Below are 17,494 nucleotides of genomic sequence, written 5' to 3' on the forward strand. Positions count from 1 at the left end.
CTCTCTCTCTCTGTCTGTGTCTGTCTCTGTCTCTCTGTCTCTGTCTCTCTGTCTCTCTGTCTCTCTCTCTCTCTCTCAATGGGGAACTGAGAGTGAGGAGTCAGAATGGGAGCCCAAGGAGGAGGCCTCTGTTCCATTCTGCAGGTGGAACCTGCAGGAACAGCACATAGTGACTGCCTTGTTGTCTCTGAGGCCATCTGGGAACAGTGAGCCAGGCTGACAGCTCATGCCCTGGAGGCTTCTTGCTTTTAGAAACAATTCTTTTGATTTCGGGGGAAGAAAAGCCCTCTGAGAAATTTTATTTAGAAACAAGACCTAGTGACGTTTTGGTTTTATAATACCTCTTCTCACTTGTTGCTAAGGACATTTGGCTTAGTACAAGAGCTGGGTTTTGAGATTTTGTGATTTTCGCTTCCCTGCATGAAGAAGAACCATTTGGCTGCTATAGAAATGATTTATAGATGAGTCTAGATTTATTAATCACCTCTGTAGATGGAGAGGAAATTAAAAACAGAGGGTCCACTCTGGGCTGAAGACAAAGTAGGTTTGTCGTCCTTGCAGAAGACCTTGCCAAGGTTACAAGGCCACAAACAAACCAATTTGGACCAAGGTTCCTAATCCGGATTTTAATTTCATGTGCTTTGATTTTTCAGACCATTTTCTCTCCAAGGTAAAATAATGACTCTTTTAATTGGCTGCCACTTACAGAGAGATTCCAATAAGCATGATGGCATACATATATTTTTCTCTGGCGTTCCGCTTGTGCTTCAGTTCTTCTGATCAAGCTGGTGAAGCCGACTTTTGCAGCATGCTGCATGCCATGACCAGTTGACTATAAATTAAATCCTCTTTTCCAAAAGCCATTTTCCATTAGTGATAATTTGTTTGCTTCTCATTTCCTCTGATCATTAGAGTCTCTGGTAGTGAGCACAAAATTGGAAATAATTTCTTTGACGTTTCAAAAAAAATTTTCTCCCCTTCTCCAATGCCATTTGGCTGCAGCTAAAGAACATTTTGGTTTGCAGAGGAACAGTTCACTCCAATTACAATTTAACTGACCGTTCATGGCATTGAATCCCTGTCCTTAGCGTCCAAAGATGACACCACTGCTGACATTGCTATTTCCTGTCATAGCTGTAAAATGCCTCATAGAATCTGCACTGGCCTTCTTGGCTGGAGATTCTGCCACCCTGCACATGGCAGCTTTGGGAAATTGGTCATTTTATGGACCTACATATCACAGACACTCAGATATAACCATCTAAACAAGAGCGGGCTGATTTCTCTTATTCACCCAGAAAGCATTTATTAAACACCTGTATTGTGCCAGGCATTATACCAGGCCCTGGGGACCCAGAGATAGGGAAAACTAACCTCTGTCTTTGAGGGACTCACTCTATAATGGGAGGGAGGGTTAAGTTTTACAGTATAGTAGGTAGGGGAAGAGGTGGCATAGGTGGGAACACAGAACCAAGAGGCCCTAGTTGTCTTGAAGAATTAGGCAAAGGGGAAAAAGGAGTCTGGCCATTACGGATGGCAGAGCAGCGTTGACATGCAGAGAGGACCTTGGAAGGGCCTGGGGAGTTGAGAAGTCCAGGTCTGTTGTAATATGGAAGTGACAAAATGAGGTTGGCCTAGAGCCAAGTTTTGAAGGGCCTCTATGCCACATGGAGTTTAGACTTTCTCCTGTAGGCCAGAGGAAGAAATTTGGGGATGAAGAGGGGAGGAAGTGTAGAATCTTGAGGGAAAGGCTTTGTTTATTTACTTGGGTTGGCAAAGATTGAGCAAGTGTTTAAGAGGAGACAGAGCAGGTGGAAAGATCTAAGAGAGAGGAGCAGCATCTAGCACTTGTGGGAAGGTTGGGTGCTGATATGGTAAGGCTAAGAATGGAGGGGTGAGAAAGGAATTGCACTTAATGGGCCCTGTTTTCTCTGTGAAGTAGGAAGCAAGGTGATCTTGGCATCCTCCTTGATTCCTCGCCCTCTTTCTTCCTTCACAGCCAGTCAGTCACCAGATCTTGTTACTTCCATGTGGCATTTCTTCTCTCCCAATCTAGTATCATCAGGATCTTTTGCCAAGATTACAGAGAACAGACTCCTAACTGGTGCCCCACCTCCGGTCTTGCCCCCTTTCAATCATCTTTCTACACTGCAGTCAAGACATTTCTAGAACAAAATCTTTTCTTGTCTCTCTTGACTTAAAGCTCATCATTGCCTTCAGGATAGAGTGCAAACCCTGCAGCAGAGTATATAAGGTCCTTTATTCTCTGTCCTCTGCCTACTTTCCCATCTTCATACTGTGTTCCAGCCATTCTGGACAATCCCAGCAATGAGGATAAGAGCTAAGCTTTATTGAGGGTTTTCTATATGTTATAAGTAGTTTATTGACCCTTATGAGGTACTATCACCTCTTTCTCAGTCAGGTAAGAGAACTGAAGCTTAGAGAGGTTAAGTAATTTACAAAGGTCACAGAGCCAAGAGGTGAAAGATCATCCAACTCCAGTGTCTATGTCCCTAACCACCACACTCACCGCCTCCCACTTGCAATTCCTCACCTCTTTGCCTGACTAGATGCCAATGCCTTTCAGCCTGGGTGGCATCTCCTCGGAAATCTTGCATAACAGCCACCACCCCAACCAAGGCTGAGTTAGATGTCCCTTGCTCACGTTCCCAAAGTATCCTGTGCTTACCGCATCGTAGCACTAACCACCACACTGTTGGGATTGAAATTGCTTAATTACAGGGCTGTATACCACCCCAAAATTGTGTACCCCTTGAGGGAACAAACTGTGTCTTTTTCACATTTATCCCAAGAGCCCTAGCACAAGAATGGGACACACTATCACTATGTGTTGAATTTCATGTTTAATGGAATTGCTGAGAGTGAGGTTGAAGATAGGGCAAAGGGACTCCTGCTTGTGTTTAAGACAACTTACTGAGGACTTCCATAGAACATGACAGGCACTGGGGACTCGTAGATGGGGTGGAGGGAGGCAGCAGCCAAGGATACAGGCAGTTGAGGGGACGTCATGGTGCCAGGGAACTGGGGAAGAAAGCATTCCATGTAGGAGCAATGGTCAGTGATGTTAGTTGCAGCAACAGAACAAGTGAGCAAAGGACTAATGTCCTCATTGAATTGGGCAATTAAGAGGTCAGAGAGACTGGCTAGAGTGATGGAAGTGAAGTGTAGGGGTGCAGGGAGAGAAGCCAAATTGCAGAGGGTTGAGGAGAGAATGGTCAGTGGGAGAACAGAAAAAAGTGTAGACCATTTTTAAGAAGTTCTGCTGGTAAGTGAGAAAACAGGACAGGTGACTGGAGGGGAACATGGGGTTGAAATAAGTGGGTTTTGTTTTCATTTTTGCTCATTTTTGTTTTAGGATAGGCAAGAATTAATTAACAAGAAAAATGCTTAAATAAAGAAAATGATTGACGATACAGGCAAGGAAGGAGCAGTGTTTGGAGTGAGGGTCCTAAGGAGCCAGGATGGATGGGTGGAGAGTTCTGGTAAAGGGGTAAAGAAGGAAAAGAGAAGGATGAGTGTGGATACCGACACCGTGGAAGTAATGAAGAGGTCTGTGAGGAGATTCTTGCCTAATGGCCTATAACATTTTTGTTAAGCCCAAGAGTAGATCTCCTGAGAACAAATGGAAGAGGCAGGAAGGTAAGGAGCCTGAAACTGTAGACTTGACAGGCAATTCCCAAATTTGGGGTGTGGATCATAAGTGTGAATGCTGGGTTGGTTGGAAGTGAAGGTTGGAAGTCACTGGAGTCTAGATTTTGTGCCTCTCCTATGGGCTCCTGTGGGATTCACCCCATCAGAGCACTTTTCACTCTTTATTAAAATTTATTAAAATCGTCTGGTTGCCTTTCTCTCTGTTCCACCAGTCTGTAAGCATCTTGAGGACAGAGACTATGTTTGTCATGTTAACCAGTCCCAATCCCAATGCTTGTCTCAGAGGCGACTGGCACCCAGGACATCTGTTTAATTAATTACCGTGTGGAGTTAGGAAATCTGAGTGTTCATTATGAGCATAGCGTGTTGGATGTCAGTTTAAATAACACTTGCTGTGAACCCATATGTATCAAGGAGAATGCTAGCCACTCAAATTATGAAGATAGAACATGTTGATGTTGAAATTGCCTAGCAGATCCTGAGTAAATAGGAAAACTTATGGGCCGAATCAATAATGAGCATGAGGAAGTGGCTAACAAATCAGCAATGAGGCAAGGTAGTGGGAGAAGATACGAGCCCAGAGGAAAAGAAATGATTTAGAAACAGTATGGGGAATTTAGAGAATGGTTTGTGAAGTGTGGGAAAGCGGGCAGCCTCCTCTAAATTCCCACTGGAACCCGTGATGAGCAGGGACGGGGAGGAGGAGTCAGAGTTCAGTTGTGGCAGATTTAGGTGAAAGTTCTTTAGGCTGAGGTGTTTGAAACTTTATCTTGAGGGCAATATGCGGAACAACTGAAGAGTTTTAAAAGGGGAAGTCTGTCAAATTTGCATTCTTAACCCTCACATCACTGTGGAAATTAGGATGGGGTAAATCTGAAGGTCAGTTAGGAGACTGTTGGAGGAATCCATGTAAGGGACGAGGGAGTAAACAAAAATAGTGGCAGCAGAGATGAAAATAGACTGATCTGGGGAGACTGAGGAGTTATAATTGGCAGAACCCGGCAACAGTTCAGATGAGGGGAAGGGAGAGGAATGCGCACCGAAGATAGGTCTCGGGTGACCAGGAGAATGGTGACCCAGTCACTGCAATAGGACCAGTACAGGGGGAGGAGCAGGTGTGAGGGCTTGATGAGTTCGGTTTGGGACTAATTGATCTGAAGAGTGCGTGAAACATACCAATGAAGGCATCCATGAGTCATTTAGAAACAGGGATCCGGACCTCAACCCCAGGCCGAGATATGGATTTGGGAGTCATAAAGCCTACAGATGTAACTCAGAGTGATGAGAGTGAAGCCTGTCACCCAGGAGATTGCAAGGCATGAGAAGAGACCTGAGAACAGGACAGGAGAAGGACCTGCAAAGGAGTCTGAGGTAGATCCAGGATGAATAGTAGAATCAGGAGAGAGTCGGGGTCAGGAAAGGAGTTTGAGAAGAGTCGTCCACAATGCATTAGAGATCAAGCAGGATGGACTGTGAGCTAGCCACCAGATTTGACAATAAGAGGTTACTGGTGACTTTGGAGCACAGAGGAGAGCAGAATTAGTGCTTTTGATTACAGCGAGAGAACGTGGACTCTGGAATTATATACAAATCTGAGTTCAGTTTCCATTTCCTTAGTTTTTTTCATCCGAAAATTGTGAATAATAATAACTACCTCTATGAGATCTTAAAGGTAAACAAATAATGTATATAATATGTATTATGGTGTATGACTAGTTCTTAATAAACACTAAAAATATGTTCATTTCTTCTCCCAGCCATCATTCCTTCTCTCTTTCCTTCATCATTAATATTTCCCCTTTTATTCTAATAGTCAAGAAGAATCCTAGATACAGTATTTATCCCAGCAACTGACTCTTAAAATTGACGTATTCCTCTCCTCTTACCACCGCGTTCTTCTTTTTAATTATTTTTAAAATTATATTTAGTGGGTCTTTTTTTCCAACTCTTATCCAATCTTACTTTGAAGAAAAATTGAAATAAAAGTAAATAAGGGGCTGGACACTCTTGATTAAACATGACTACCTCCCCTCATCTCCCACTACCTCTCAAAACCTCACTGACCTAATACTAAAGAAATATAAAAAGGTACTAAAGTCACAAAAGTTCAGAGAAGGAGGCAAAGCAACAGCAGATGAAAGTTCGACAAATATTAAGCAGGTAAAAGGCGGGAAAATGTTACCTGCCCGGAAGCATCCTAAGAAATACCAAACTAAGTGCCAACAGTGGAGATTACCCACAAGAAGCAAGTCAGTTCACCCAGTTTAACCTCTATGGGGCTTCATGCTTGGAAGCACATATTACCACAGCAGGTCAGAAATGAGGTATGGAGCCAAACATGGGGATTGGTTGAAGTCTGTTTAGAGAGCACTTTGCCCCCATCCCAGAGCTTTTCTCTCAACAGCAGCTACTCTAAACTCTTGCTGCATAAGGAGGAAGAAAAACTTTGGAGGCATCCATACTCAGAGGCCTCAGGCAATGTTTGAAGGGCAGGGATGAGATACAGGGTGAAAAACTGGGTGGTGGAAAGAAGGGCTATACACTGCATTGTGGCAGCGCCAGACAGGCCTCCACCCCTCAGGAAGCCAGTAGCCAGGCATTTATCACCCCCACCATCTCCCCATCCCTGGGAAAACAGAAAAGGCTTCTCCAGAGGCCCTGAGGGCCCCAGGAGGAAAAAAAAACCTCCACTGACTGATGTTTATAAGTTCCTCAATGTAAAGACTAGTTGTTGGCTGATAAAGAAATTTCCAAAGACCAAAGGCCATAGCACCTGATTAAAAGAGCCCACCAAGGGCCTGCTGTAATAAATGAATAAGACCTGCACCAAGATCTATCATCGTACAATTTCAGGAAAGGTTTTAAAAGCGTCAAGTGGAAAAACGAGCCACCGACAAAGGAATAGGAATCAGAATGACATCAGACTTCTCGACAGCAGCACTAGGGAGCCTCAATCCCAGAGAAGCTTATTTCTAACATGGAACTACATGCCCAACTAATCTAACATGAGATCCGAAATAATTTTCAGACTTTCAAGGACACACGCAAAAAAATAATTTTCATTTCTTAGTAAGCTACTAGAGAATGTGTTTCAACAAAACCATAGTGTGAACCAAGAAAGAAGATGAGGTAGATCCCAGAAATAAAGCAATCAACAGAGAAGAATGGCAAAAGGAAATCCCAGAACAATGTTTGTATACCAGGCCTAGCAAGCAACTGGGTCAAATGAGCAGAAAGACAGTGGGGCAGAGGTTTCCAGGGAAAAGATGGAACTGATCAGTTAAGGGTTGAACATTTGGGGAAATCATTGCTACATGTTTAGAACATATTTAGAACATCTAAAACATTTAGAATGGGTCTAGGTACTTAGTAAACTAAACAATTGAAAAAAAAATTAACTGCAGGTAAAACCAATTTATAAAAGGAAGAAAATATAATGTTACAACTTAAATAAACAATGTTTATTGGTCAATGATATAAACAGTAACTATTGATTGTGAGGATAAGGGGGATTTGAGTGGTACAAGACAGCTAATTCCTCAACTGCCAGAATGAGAAATAAATAGTGTCTAAAACTGATAAATTGAGTAATAATAATGTATTAGTTTGCATGGACTGCCGTAACAAAATATCACAGACCAGGTGGCTTGATAAACAACAGAAATTTATTATCTCACAGTTCAAGAAGCTCTGATTAAGGTGTCCGAAATCAAGATGTTACAGGGTTGGTTTCTTCTGTGGCCCCTCCATGACTTGTGGATGGCTGACTTCTATTGTCTTCAGATGGTCTTTCATCTGTATGCGTATGTGCCCTAATCTCCTCTTATAAGGACACAAATTATGTTGGATTAGAGCCTACTCTAATGACCTCATTTTAACATAATTACCTCTTTAAAGACCCGGTGTCTAAATTCCGAGGTACAGGGGTTAGGGCTTCAACGTGTGAATTTGAGGGACAAAAGGAACACAATTCAGCCCATACCAAGTAGTATAAACTCATTATTTGGAAATATGGAGGTAAACACCAGAAGAAATAGCCAAAAGAGTTGAAAGCGGCTGCCTCTGGAGCGAGACTGGATGATAGCAAGGTATGAGGCAGGTACTATTACTTTTGACATTTTACCAAATAGCAAGTGAGGAGCTAACCTTGAACCCGGTCTGACGCCAAATCTCATGTTCTTCCACTCTACAAGACTTGGAGCTCCTCGAGGGCCCTGGCAGCACCATATTCATCTCTGTACCCCCAGCAGCACTTTGCACGGTGCAGCATGATGGGCCTTCACTACATATTCATTGATTTATTTACAGCAGGTAAAATTAACTGCAGGTAAAACCAATTTATATATCACGGTGACCTTTAAAGCTGCCATTTGTTGGTTTTCTTTTTCTGTTTAAAAACAAAGATAGTAAGGAAAGATTAAGATCCAAGGAAACGTCAAGTGGCCGTAATGTAGAGGGCCCAGCTGAAAGTTGCCTACCGTTGCTGTCCTAGAATCAGCGGGTGCATCTCTGATAGCATCTTGCGTTTTGGTCCTTGAGTGTGTCCATCCACAGCAGCGCAGGGGCTCAGGGTGATTTCCTGACTAACAAAGCTAATGGTAGTCTTTCGACCCCTCCTCCCCGAGGTCTAGAACAGCCACTCATCCCCATTTTCTGGAGACTAGTTTGGCCGCCGAAGGTGACCATGGCCTCTGAGAGTTATTCTCAGACTTGGGGCGGTGATATCATTCACAGTGATTGATGCGTGATCCCATGAGGGGTTTTGGTCATTTTTGTGTTTAGGTTGATCCACAGCTATTCACCCGGCTGTTCAGGCTGACAGGATTTTGTGGTGGTCTCCATCCCGGAGGCTATGTGATGCCTTTCCTGGAAGCACACATCCAGTGTCCTCTGGGGAGTCGCAGAGGTTGGTGTGTCTGTACGTCTGTCTCAGCATGCCTCAGATTATTGCGTCCTAATAAAATTCTGATAGCTGGGCCCCATCAATATCTCAAATACATGTGAGGAAATGTTAATTTAGAATCAATTTTAGGATGTTTCAGACTGTAAAGTCCTTTTAACTAGATCTCTGGCGAGGATGTAGAAGCACTTTATGGGACTGTAAATTTCATGTTGAACCGTCTTGGTGAAATACACATCTCCCCTACACACAAGCTGTTCTCTCCATATCAATCATGGCCCCTGCAAGTAATGTTTCACAAATATTCTGTAAATCACAGAAAACCCCATGATAATGTGAAATATGACTTTCACTTGTCTGTTAGACAAAAGAATCACACATGCCTCTCTCCCATCAGCACTAACATTTGTTATGGATAATAACACTTTCAATCACAACTATTTTTGGAAAACGGGTTTATTTTAAACCTTCACTCCCCCACTGAAAACACTCTTCCAAGGACACAGACTCCTACAAACCACAGCCCATTAATTCAACTATGGAATGGGAACTTTTTCTTTCCACTAACTTTTTTTTTTAAGTTGTTTTTAAGAGGGTTAGTACAAAATCCCAAGTACAAGGTTAAGAAGCACTTTACCTTGGCTGATTGGCATAAGAGGAGGCCAGACCTCTAAAGACCCCAAATCGCTGACCCTGTGTGAAGTGAGGGGTGAGAGAAGCCCAGGTTTTTAGCAGGTGCCTTCATCTCAGCTGGAGCCTGTGCTGCTTTTAGCTGCTGCCAGCAATTAAAGCCAAAGAGCTAAATTTTTAGCCCTTAAACCTGAAGCAAGCGTTTACTACCTTGATAATTTTAATTCCACTACAACACAGCTAGATCCTCCTTGTTCAAGTAGCAGGTGTATTTTGGATGTCACTACATCTGTGTAGGTCACAGAGGCTCACCAGCCTCCAGCTGATTGCTGGAAAAGCAAAACCCCTGGAGTAACCTACAGGATTTGCATGGTTCTAAACATTTTGGTAACCTGTCTGTTTTCCCTCCCTCTGTAGCCAACTTCAGGACTGATCATGATTATGACTTCTATAAAGGAGCAAGCAGCTATCAGCCGGCTCTTGAGTTTTTTACAGGATTGGGACAATGCTGGCAAAGTCGCAAGGAGTCACATCCTCAATAGTTTCATTGACACCAACCAAGGCAAGACTGCCCCTGAGCTGGAGCAAGAGTTTTCCCAGGGAGCCAGCTTGTTCCTGGTACGCTTAACCACGTGGCTTAGACTCACGTATCCTTTGCTGAACAGAAAAAAAAAAAATAGGCCATCTTCAAAAGAGAAAAGGAGAGAAAATTATTGATGGAGCCCTTCCCTCGCTTCGAAGATTTTAGAACAGGACATCTGATGATCAAAATATCCCAAAAGTCAAGAACTCCCTCAGCTTCTTGTCTTCCCTAACCTTTTCTCACTCCTAACCCCTTTTGCTCCCAACACAATTGCAGTGGGTATTCCTTCTGTCTAGGGCTCATCCTCTATTGATATTGCACTTGAATCCCCTCCCACCTCCTCAGAGACTTTATTCTGTCTCTCCTAGAGCTTCCATCTTTGCCTCGTTACCAACTTTTTTCATCAGCATTTACATCTACTCAAATCTCTTCTACCTTAGAAAATTAAATCCCTGGCTCAAACCTACGTTCCACCTAGCTCCTGCCCTTCATAGTAAAGCTTCTTGAAAAGATCTTCGTCCCTCTCTCTCCAGTTCCTCACCTCTCTTTTCTCCTCCACCCACTGCAGTCTGACTTCTGTCCCCTCCACTCCACTCTGCAGGACTTGCCAAGGTTACCAATGATTTTCAAACCCAGCAACTACATCTTCGGTCCTTATACATGACCTTTCTGTAACTGTCACTCAGCTATCCCCACTTCTCAAAACATTCTTCCCTTGGTTTCTGTGATATTAATCTTGGTTTTCTCCTTTCTTTCTGTATATTCCTTCTCTTCTTCAGCCAGCCTTTAAATGTTTCTTGAGATTCCCTCTACCTCCCTCTTCTCTGCTCACTCTCAGATTCTTCCTGAGTGATCTAATCCATTGTCATGACGTCAAAACCACTCCAGTTTAAGGACTCTCAGATATTTACCCTTGCCCAAACTTCTCTCTGGAATCTGAGTTCCATACCCATTTTTCAAACTATCATCTCCACTTGTATCTCCTGCAGTGACTCTCACATTTCTGGCTTGGGGAAAACAAAGTAAACAGGGTGTGCCATTCTGTGAGAAGAGAATACAAGAAGAGTGAGTTTGGGGTAGATAAGTTTAGTTTAAGACTCATTGACCGAGGTGCCCGTGCCCAGGAGCCCAGAGGCAGATTGGGGCTGAAGGTAGATTTGGTCACCATCAAGGGGACAGTTTGGAGTTATGGGTGCATTTGAGCATATTCTTGCTCTGTACGGCCACAACCCTCTATGGATTCATCTCAAACCTTTTTATTACACATTTTTCTCCTTGCCTGTACCCTCCCCCTTTTTCAAAACCTCCTCCTCTCTTGACTAATTCCTACTCCATTATTCGGGTCTCACTTTAAACATCACATTCTCAGGAAGCTCTTTTCTGAGCCACAGACTAGCTTAGGTTCCCTGTTATACATACTCATAGCACTTCTCCTATCTTCGTAGTCATAACATTTTATTTTTCTTACATGCTTAATATCTCTCTTCCCCCACTGGATTGTAAACCCTATGAGGGCAGGACTTGCATGTTTTCTACTCATAGCACAGTGTCTGGCATATAATAGGTTCTTAATACATATTTGCTAAATAAAGGAAAGAATGGACCAGAGTCTGCAGTTATATAGAACTTTATAAAGGATTAAGTAAATACAGCTCTCTTTTTCTTACAGTTAAGTCATTGATAAAATTAATCAGACTCAAGCCTAGACCACAAGCCAAAAGGAATAACACTCAATATATTACTAGGCTGGCCCCAATGTTCTCAGATATTAGTGTGCATGATGAGGGTCTAAAATGCAGATTGCCAGTATACCTCCCTACCCCAATCCTAAGATCCAGATTTGGTAGAAAGAAAGAAGGTCCCTGGGCTCTTTATTTCTCACAAGCAATCTAGGTGACTCTGATGCTGGTAGTTCACAGACAGTGCTTTGAGAAACATCAGCACCTGTATGTAATCTGGCTTTGTCTCCACAGCTCATGACACTAACCTCGCCAAGGTCATCAGCAACCTTTTTATCACCAAGTCTAGCACACTCTTTTCTCTCCTTACCTTACCTGACAACGTTTTCCATTTCACCACAGGATGAGGTGAGTGAGGCAGAGTCGTACGTGTACGGGGTCAGGTCGTATCTTTGTTTAAAACTTCATTATTTTATTTAACATGAGTGTTTTGTATTTTTACTTTTTAATAGTGAATTAAAATGTTATTTGATTACTGAGTTTTTGGTGCCCCCTTAAATTTTGCACTCACCCTAGCCCTGGCCCTGCTTGACCTCTGCCCCTTCATAAGCTCTTCTCTATCTTCTTCCATTGCTGTTCTCACTGTTGTGGTATATTTCCTAACCACCCCTTAACCATTAGTGTTTTCAGGAATTCTGTGTTCAACCCACTTCTTTTCTTAATCACTGCACTTACAACCAGTGTCCTTCTTCGTATCCTAAGTGCCAATCAGAGTGCCTGACATTTAGTGCACACTCAGTCAATGTTCATTGAATGACTGAATAAACCACACTTCTAATTTACAGTTGTACATTCAATTTCTACACCTGAAATTTCTCTTGATTAACTTTTTGTGACCTTGTCATACAATAGAGAAAATAGACTGGCCAAAGCAACATAGCATTTTGAATCAGCATTTCTCCTCCCCAGCCCTCCAGTTACAGTGGATTTTGAAGGAAAACAAATCAACATATCACAATTGGCAACCACATAATCCCACATAAGCTCTGAACCCCTTTTTTAACCTTGGATTTCCAGAATATATGAGTAAAACTAAGGATTTATTTATTATAATGACAGAATTATTACTTACTACTTATTAAGTCTTTTTTATGTTCTAGGCACTGAGCTATGGACTGTATAAATATTATCTCATGTGAGCCTAACCCCAAGCCTAATAGGTGATTGGTATTGTCTCTTTTTATAGTTAAGAAAGGTGAGCCTTAAAAAGGTTGAATAATTTACTAGTAAATGGCAGAGGTAAGGTTTGAAATGGGTCTGTTTGGCCCAAAGCTCATATGCCGTCCACTTCACTTTAGTATCTTTCACCCAGTGGACAGTGCAGACCCACAGTTCCACCTCTAACGTCATACAAGGAAACAAGCTGCACAATTAGCCCCAATTCCTCTATTTGTCTACAGGCAGGAAGGCCTGACAGTAAGAACTCAGTTCCTAGTTCTATCAGTTTACATTGGGACCTTGGACAGGTCATTAATCTGTCTAAGATTGTTTCCTCATGAAGTGAATGGAAATACTAATAGCGCCCACTGCAGGGTATGGTGAGCATTAAATGAGACAATGTAAGCGAAGCAGTTAGCACAGTGCCTGGCACACAATAAACACTTAGTACTTGTTAGCTACCTCTGATATTGTAGCTGTCTTCTGGAACTAATTGCTGAAATAATGACCAGAAATATATATAGTGAGTGGCTATGAAAATAGGACTAGCCTGAGACAGAAGAAAAAGAAGGTGATGAAAGTTGATCAGTCTATACGGTAACTGAAGAAAAGAGGGACAATAGACTGAGGCAGGAATGGGAGCTGAGGTTTGGGGGAGCAGGGTGGAGGGCAATGTAGGACTAGAGAGAGAGGCTACCATGTGGGCTGATAACCTGGCCCCCAGCTATAGTCACAACAAGAAGGGGAGCCTGGCTCCAGAACAAACACTGTTTTTGCAGTAAAGAGTCTCCTAATGAGCCAATCTGTCTCTACTTCTATTGGCATCCTGGGAACCAGGGTGCAGCAGAGATAATTTGCCTCATGCATCCACCCCCCCCCCCAACAAAGCACCATTACCTCCACCCCATTACATTAGCCTTTATCAGTCTTGGAAGCTCTCAGTCATCCTCCATGAACTGCAATAATTTTAGCTAATTTCTTAAGTGTTCTAAGAGCCTACGATGTGTTATGAGCCTAGTAATTGTTGACTGGTTCCCTCTCTGTTGTGGCTTGATTTCGTACCTTCTATCCGAGCTGATGCGTGCTTTGGGTGCTTTATTACAATGAAGCTTTTTGCAAAGGCTCACATTAAAAACAACATTAAATACTGAGGTCGTTTTAAATCAGAGTTTAATTTTTCTGCCATTTCCTGTTGTTCTTATTAGAAAGACATGCAATTCTTCATAAAGATAGTGACCTCCAGTATAAAGCTTTGAGCAAGTACAAAATTGAGAATTAATGATGAAGCTGATTATTTTTAGAGAAGTCTAAGAATGAGGCACAAAGTAATGAACTATGCTGAGACGCAAAGGTGCAATGGTCATGGCGTAGAGAGGCTTGGAAAATTGCCCCCCAGCTTTCTCCATGCACCTTTTATTCATCAGGGCCTCCTTATTCTCTAGAGAGCCTGTCAGAGCCAAGGTGGCTTAACTACTGGAGAACCATGAACATGCCTGCCGGTACCCCATTCCTCCTACCCCATGTGTGTTGCCCCTTCTCCTTCAACTTAGCAGCCCTTCTCAGATAAAGGACACAATTCATCTGTTTGTCATCCTGGGCCATTGATGGTACCAAAGATCAGACACAGAATCTGGTTTCTCTGTGGAGAACCACCTTAAAATTTGCTCTTTAACTTGTCATACAGCTATATGACTGGCTCATGTTTAGAGAAGCTTCTAAGGGCCATTGGCATCTTTTTATCATCTGTAAACAGGTGAGTTCTGTTCTGGATAGATTCTGGGTTCTCAGTTTTTCTATCGGGCTCATGGTGTCCTTGGCATTCACACCACATGGGACCAGGGCTTCTAGTCATCCTTGGGTACCTAGTAGCCCTCGGGATGTGTCCAGGGGTAGTTCAGCTGCGGTCCTGCTCTAGTTGCTCCTCCATCCCATGTTCTCCATAGACCCTTTGATAGTCAGCATCGTCTTGGTTGCGAAATACAAAAAACCAACCAATTCATACTAGACCAGGAAAAACAGGAATTTATTAGCTCACTTAACTGAAAAACCCAGAGGGTAGAAACTCATATTTCAGTCCTGACTACATCCAGGAGCTCAAAATATGTTATCAGTACTTTGTCTCTCCCTGTCTTTTTTCTCCATTTCTCAGCTCTATTCTCCTCTGTGTTCATAGGCCTCATTGTGCTGTGGTTCTCAGAAGCTCCAGACACGCATTCTTGTAGCTCAACCACACCAAAAAGAGGGCATCTCTTTCCCAAAGCCTCCCAAGCAAGTCTCAGGTTTTGATCCTCACTGGACCAACTTAAGTCACACGCCCAGCCCCAAACCAATGACTGCAGTCAGAAAGATGACATATCCTATCACCTGCCCATCCTACCAAAACCACATGGCTCATGAGTGGTGGAGGGGTGATCCTGCAAGGGACAGTATTACAAGAAGAGCAACAGATGCTAGGAAGTCATATACAAGAAATGTCCATTGTATTGAACTTTCTCATTTCCTGCTGGAAGGAATAATTTCTCAACTCTTGTGTCACTTTACCTATGAGCATTTCCTGGATAGGAGGGCAAAAAAAAAAAAAAAGATCTTGAGATCCCTTAGAAAGGTTAGTGCCAAGAAACTTGACAAACATCTAATTTCTACTCTTTTATCACTCTGGACAGTAATCGCTACCTTATAGAATTTCTTGAGGTCGGAGGCGTCCTAACACTCTTGGAGATACTTGGACTGGAGAAGATCAAGGAAGAGGACAAGAAGGAATCCATCAAACTACTTCAGGTTATTGCAAACTCTGGCAGGAAGTACAAGGAGCTCATTTGTGAAAGCTATGGTGGGTACTATGTGACAAGGGTGAATTCCCACGTCTCCCCTGGGGTCTGGGTGAAACGGTGGCAGCACCCAGCACTGCTATAGGAAAATACGTCATGAAACTAGTTGCACTGGAAGCACTTTGTCTTGTGGACTCAGTTAGCTCCCATCCATCTCACCAGCAGAAGATCCAGATTTATGATTTTCCTGAGTAGTCATTTGCTCAAATCTTTATGTGGTGGTTTTGGAACTACTTTCTTTTTTAAATATATCTTTTTTCATGCATTCATTCAACAAAGATTTATTGAGCCATTGCCTAAAATCCTTTGTGAAATTGAGTTATGAGTAACTCTAGAAATAAAATTAAAGTAAAATTATCGAGTATGTGTGGTAGGTATATGCTAAGGTGCTGAGAATACAAAGATGAATAAAATACAGTCCCTGTCCTCGAGGAGCTTACAGTGTGGTGAGAAAGATAAATAATCCAAGATTTTCAGTACAATCTGTCAAGTGCTCTGATTGGGACAGGTGAAGGAGATACCATCCCCCACTTCCCCTTTTCAAAACACTTCTCTCACTGTACTTTAATCATGGTTCTCTATGTGTCCCCCAAGGCCTCTCTGAGCCTCAGTGTGTTCATCCATAAAATAGGACTAACCTCCCTCTCAGTGTAGTTTCTGAGATTTAATAAGGTAGTATTTGTCATTTTGTAAATTCCCGAGGGCTATGCATGTGTTAGTTATTGCGTAGCAATAAAAAATGCATGTGTTTTTTTATTTGTGCATTTTGCAGAGCTGTTTTAAATTTTAAAATGGATTTTGGTAAGTTGACATGCCTATGCTGAAACAAAATCCTCCAGCCACTTAACTAGAATTGAACATGACAACGATGCAACATGAGACTGAGCCTTGCTTTGATTGAATGGACTTGGTTAAATACACCTTAATCTTATTACCTCATTATATAATCTCAAATGAAGATTGTTTTCATAAATCCCTTCCAATTTAATATTTCCTCTCTTCTTTGTTCAGGTGTACGATCCATAGCAGAATGTTTGGCAAAGTCCAAGTCAGAAGAGACCCAGGAGGAGGCACAGGTTCTGTTGGATTCTTTGGTCCATGGTAATCCCAAGTACCAGAATCAAGTGTACAAAGGTCTAATAGCTTTGCTGCCCTCTGCGTCCCCAAAAGCTCAACAGCTGTCCCTGCAGACTCTCAGGACTGCCCAGGTGAGCCCAGGCTGCATGCTCCTGTGGTCCTCATTCAAACACAGTAAACTTACAATTACCTTCTATAGTTGCGCTCCGTGCAGGCCTGAGAAACAGAGCTCAGCCCCCCACTGCATGTCTGCTATTCGGTCAGCATTACTTCTAGAAGGCCAAGGCAGGGCAGAGAGTTCATGCTTCCCAGCAGAGTGATTTGTCCTGTTTACTTAAGGATCGAAAAGATCTTGGCAGACTTAAAAGTGGTTGAGACAAGCAGCAAGGATGATGAAAGAACTGTAGAAAAGATTAAGGGAGTCAATATGATAGGGAGAGAATCATGGTGCATTTATAGACAGTGCGTAAGTGAAGAGACCAGATCTCCAGTGCTTAGGAGAGCTCCTTGTTTTTCTGTTGGCTTCTGCCTTCCTCTCAGTGCCCTGGAATGGGAGCAAAATCAGATTTGGGGCATGGTGACCACTGTGGCCACATGTAGACACTGTGCCTAGTAAGGAGGGAATTAGACACTCAAAGAATGGTTTTGAGATGATTCATCAAAAGCTCTCAGAACTGCTCCAGGATGGGCTGGCGACAGGGGGACAATTGAGAGATCAAAGATATGGTAAGGCCTGAACTGTAGCAGTGGGAATAGAGGTAATCAGGTTACACAGTCATTTCGGAGGCAGAATGCATGGGACTTGGGGCAATAAAAGAAAAGTAGTCAAAGATGACACTCAGCTTTGGACTTAAGACAGCAGGATGAGTTGTATGCCACCAAAAGAAAGCAGGAAAAACCAATTCAA

At 42.8% G+C, this 17,494-nt stretch overlaps 1 protein-coding gene across 9 annotated transcripts in view; it reads left to right on the forward strand.

Annotated features, from left to right (window-relative positions):
* The window catches only part of ARMH1 (armadillo like helical domain containing 1), a 38,965-nt gene that overhangs the window by 3,524 nt on the left and 17,947 nt on the right, over positions 1-17,494 (forward strand). For 5 of the 9 annotated variants that reach the window (XM_039883987.1, XM_039883994.1, XM_039884028.1 and 2 more), the window contains exons 2-6: positions 8,455-8,578; positions 9,620-9,849; positions 14,367-14,435; positions 15,346-15,512; positions 16,522-16,718. In XM_039883987.1, the coding sequence (XP_039739921.1) occupies positions 9,638-9,849; positions 14,367-14,435; positions 15,346-15,512; positions 16,522-16,718 (645 nt within the window). In that variant the 5' untranslated portion in view covers positions 8,455-8,578; positions 9,620-9,637. Of the gene's footprint in view, positions 1-8,454; positions 8,583-9,619; positions 9,850-14,366; positions 14,436-15,345; positions 15,513-16,521; positions 16,719-17,494 lie in introns of all 9 variants that reach the window. The other 4 variants (XM_039884011.1, XM_039884019.1, XM_039884045.1 and 1 more) reach the window with 4 other exon arrangements.

This window comes from Pteropus medius, unplaced genomic scaffold (assembly GCF_902729225.1).
Source record: "Pteropus medius unplaced genomic scaffold, Ma_sr-lr_union100, whole genome shotgun sequence".
Taxonomy (NCBI): Eukaryota; Metazoa; Chordata; class Mammalia; order Chiroptera; family Pteropodidae; genus Pteropus; species Pteropus medius.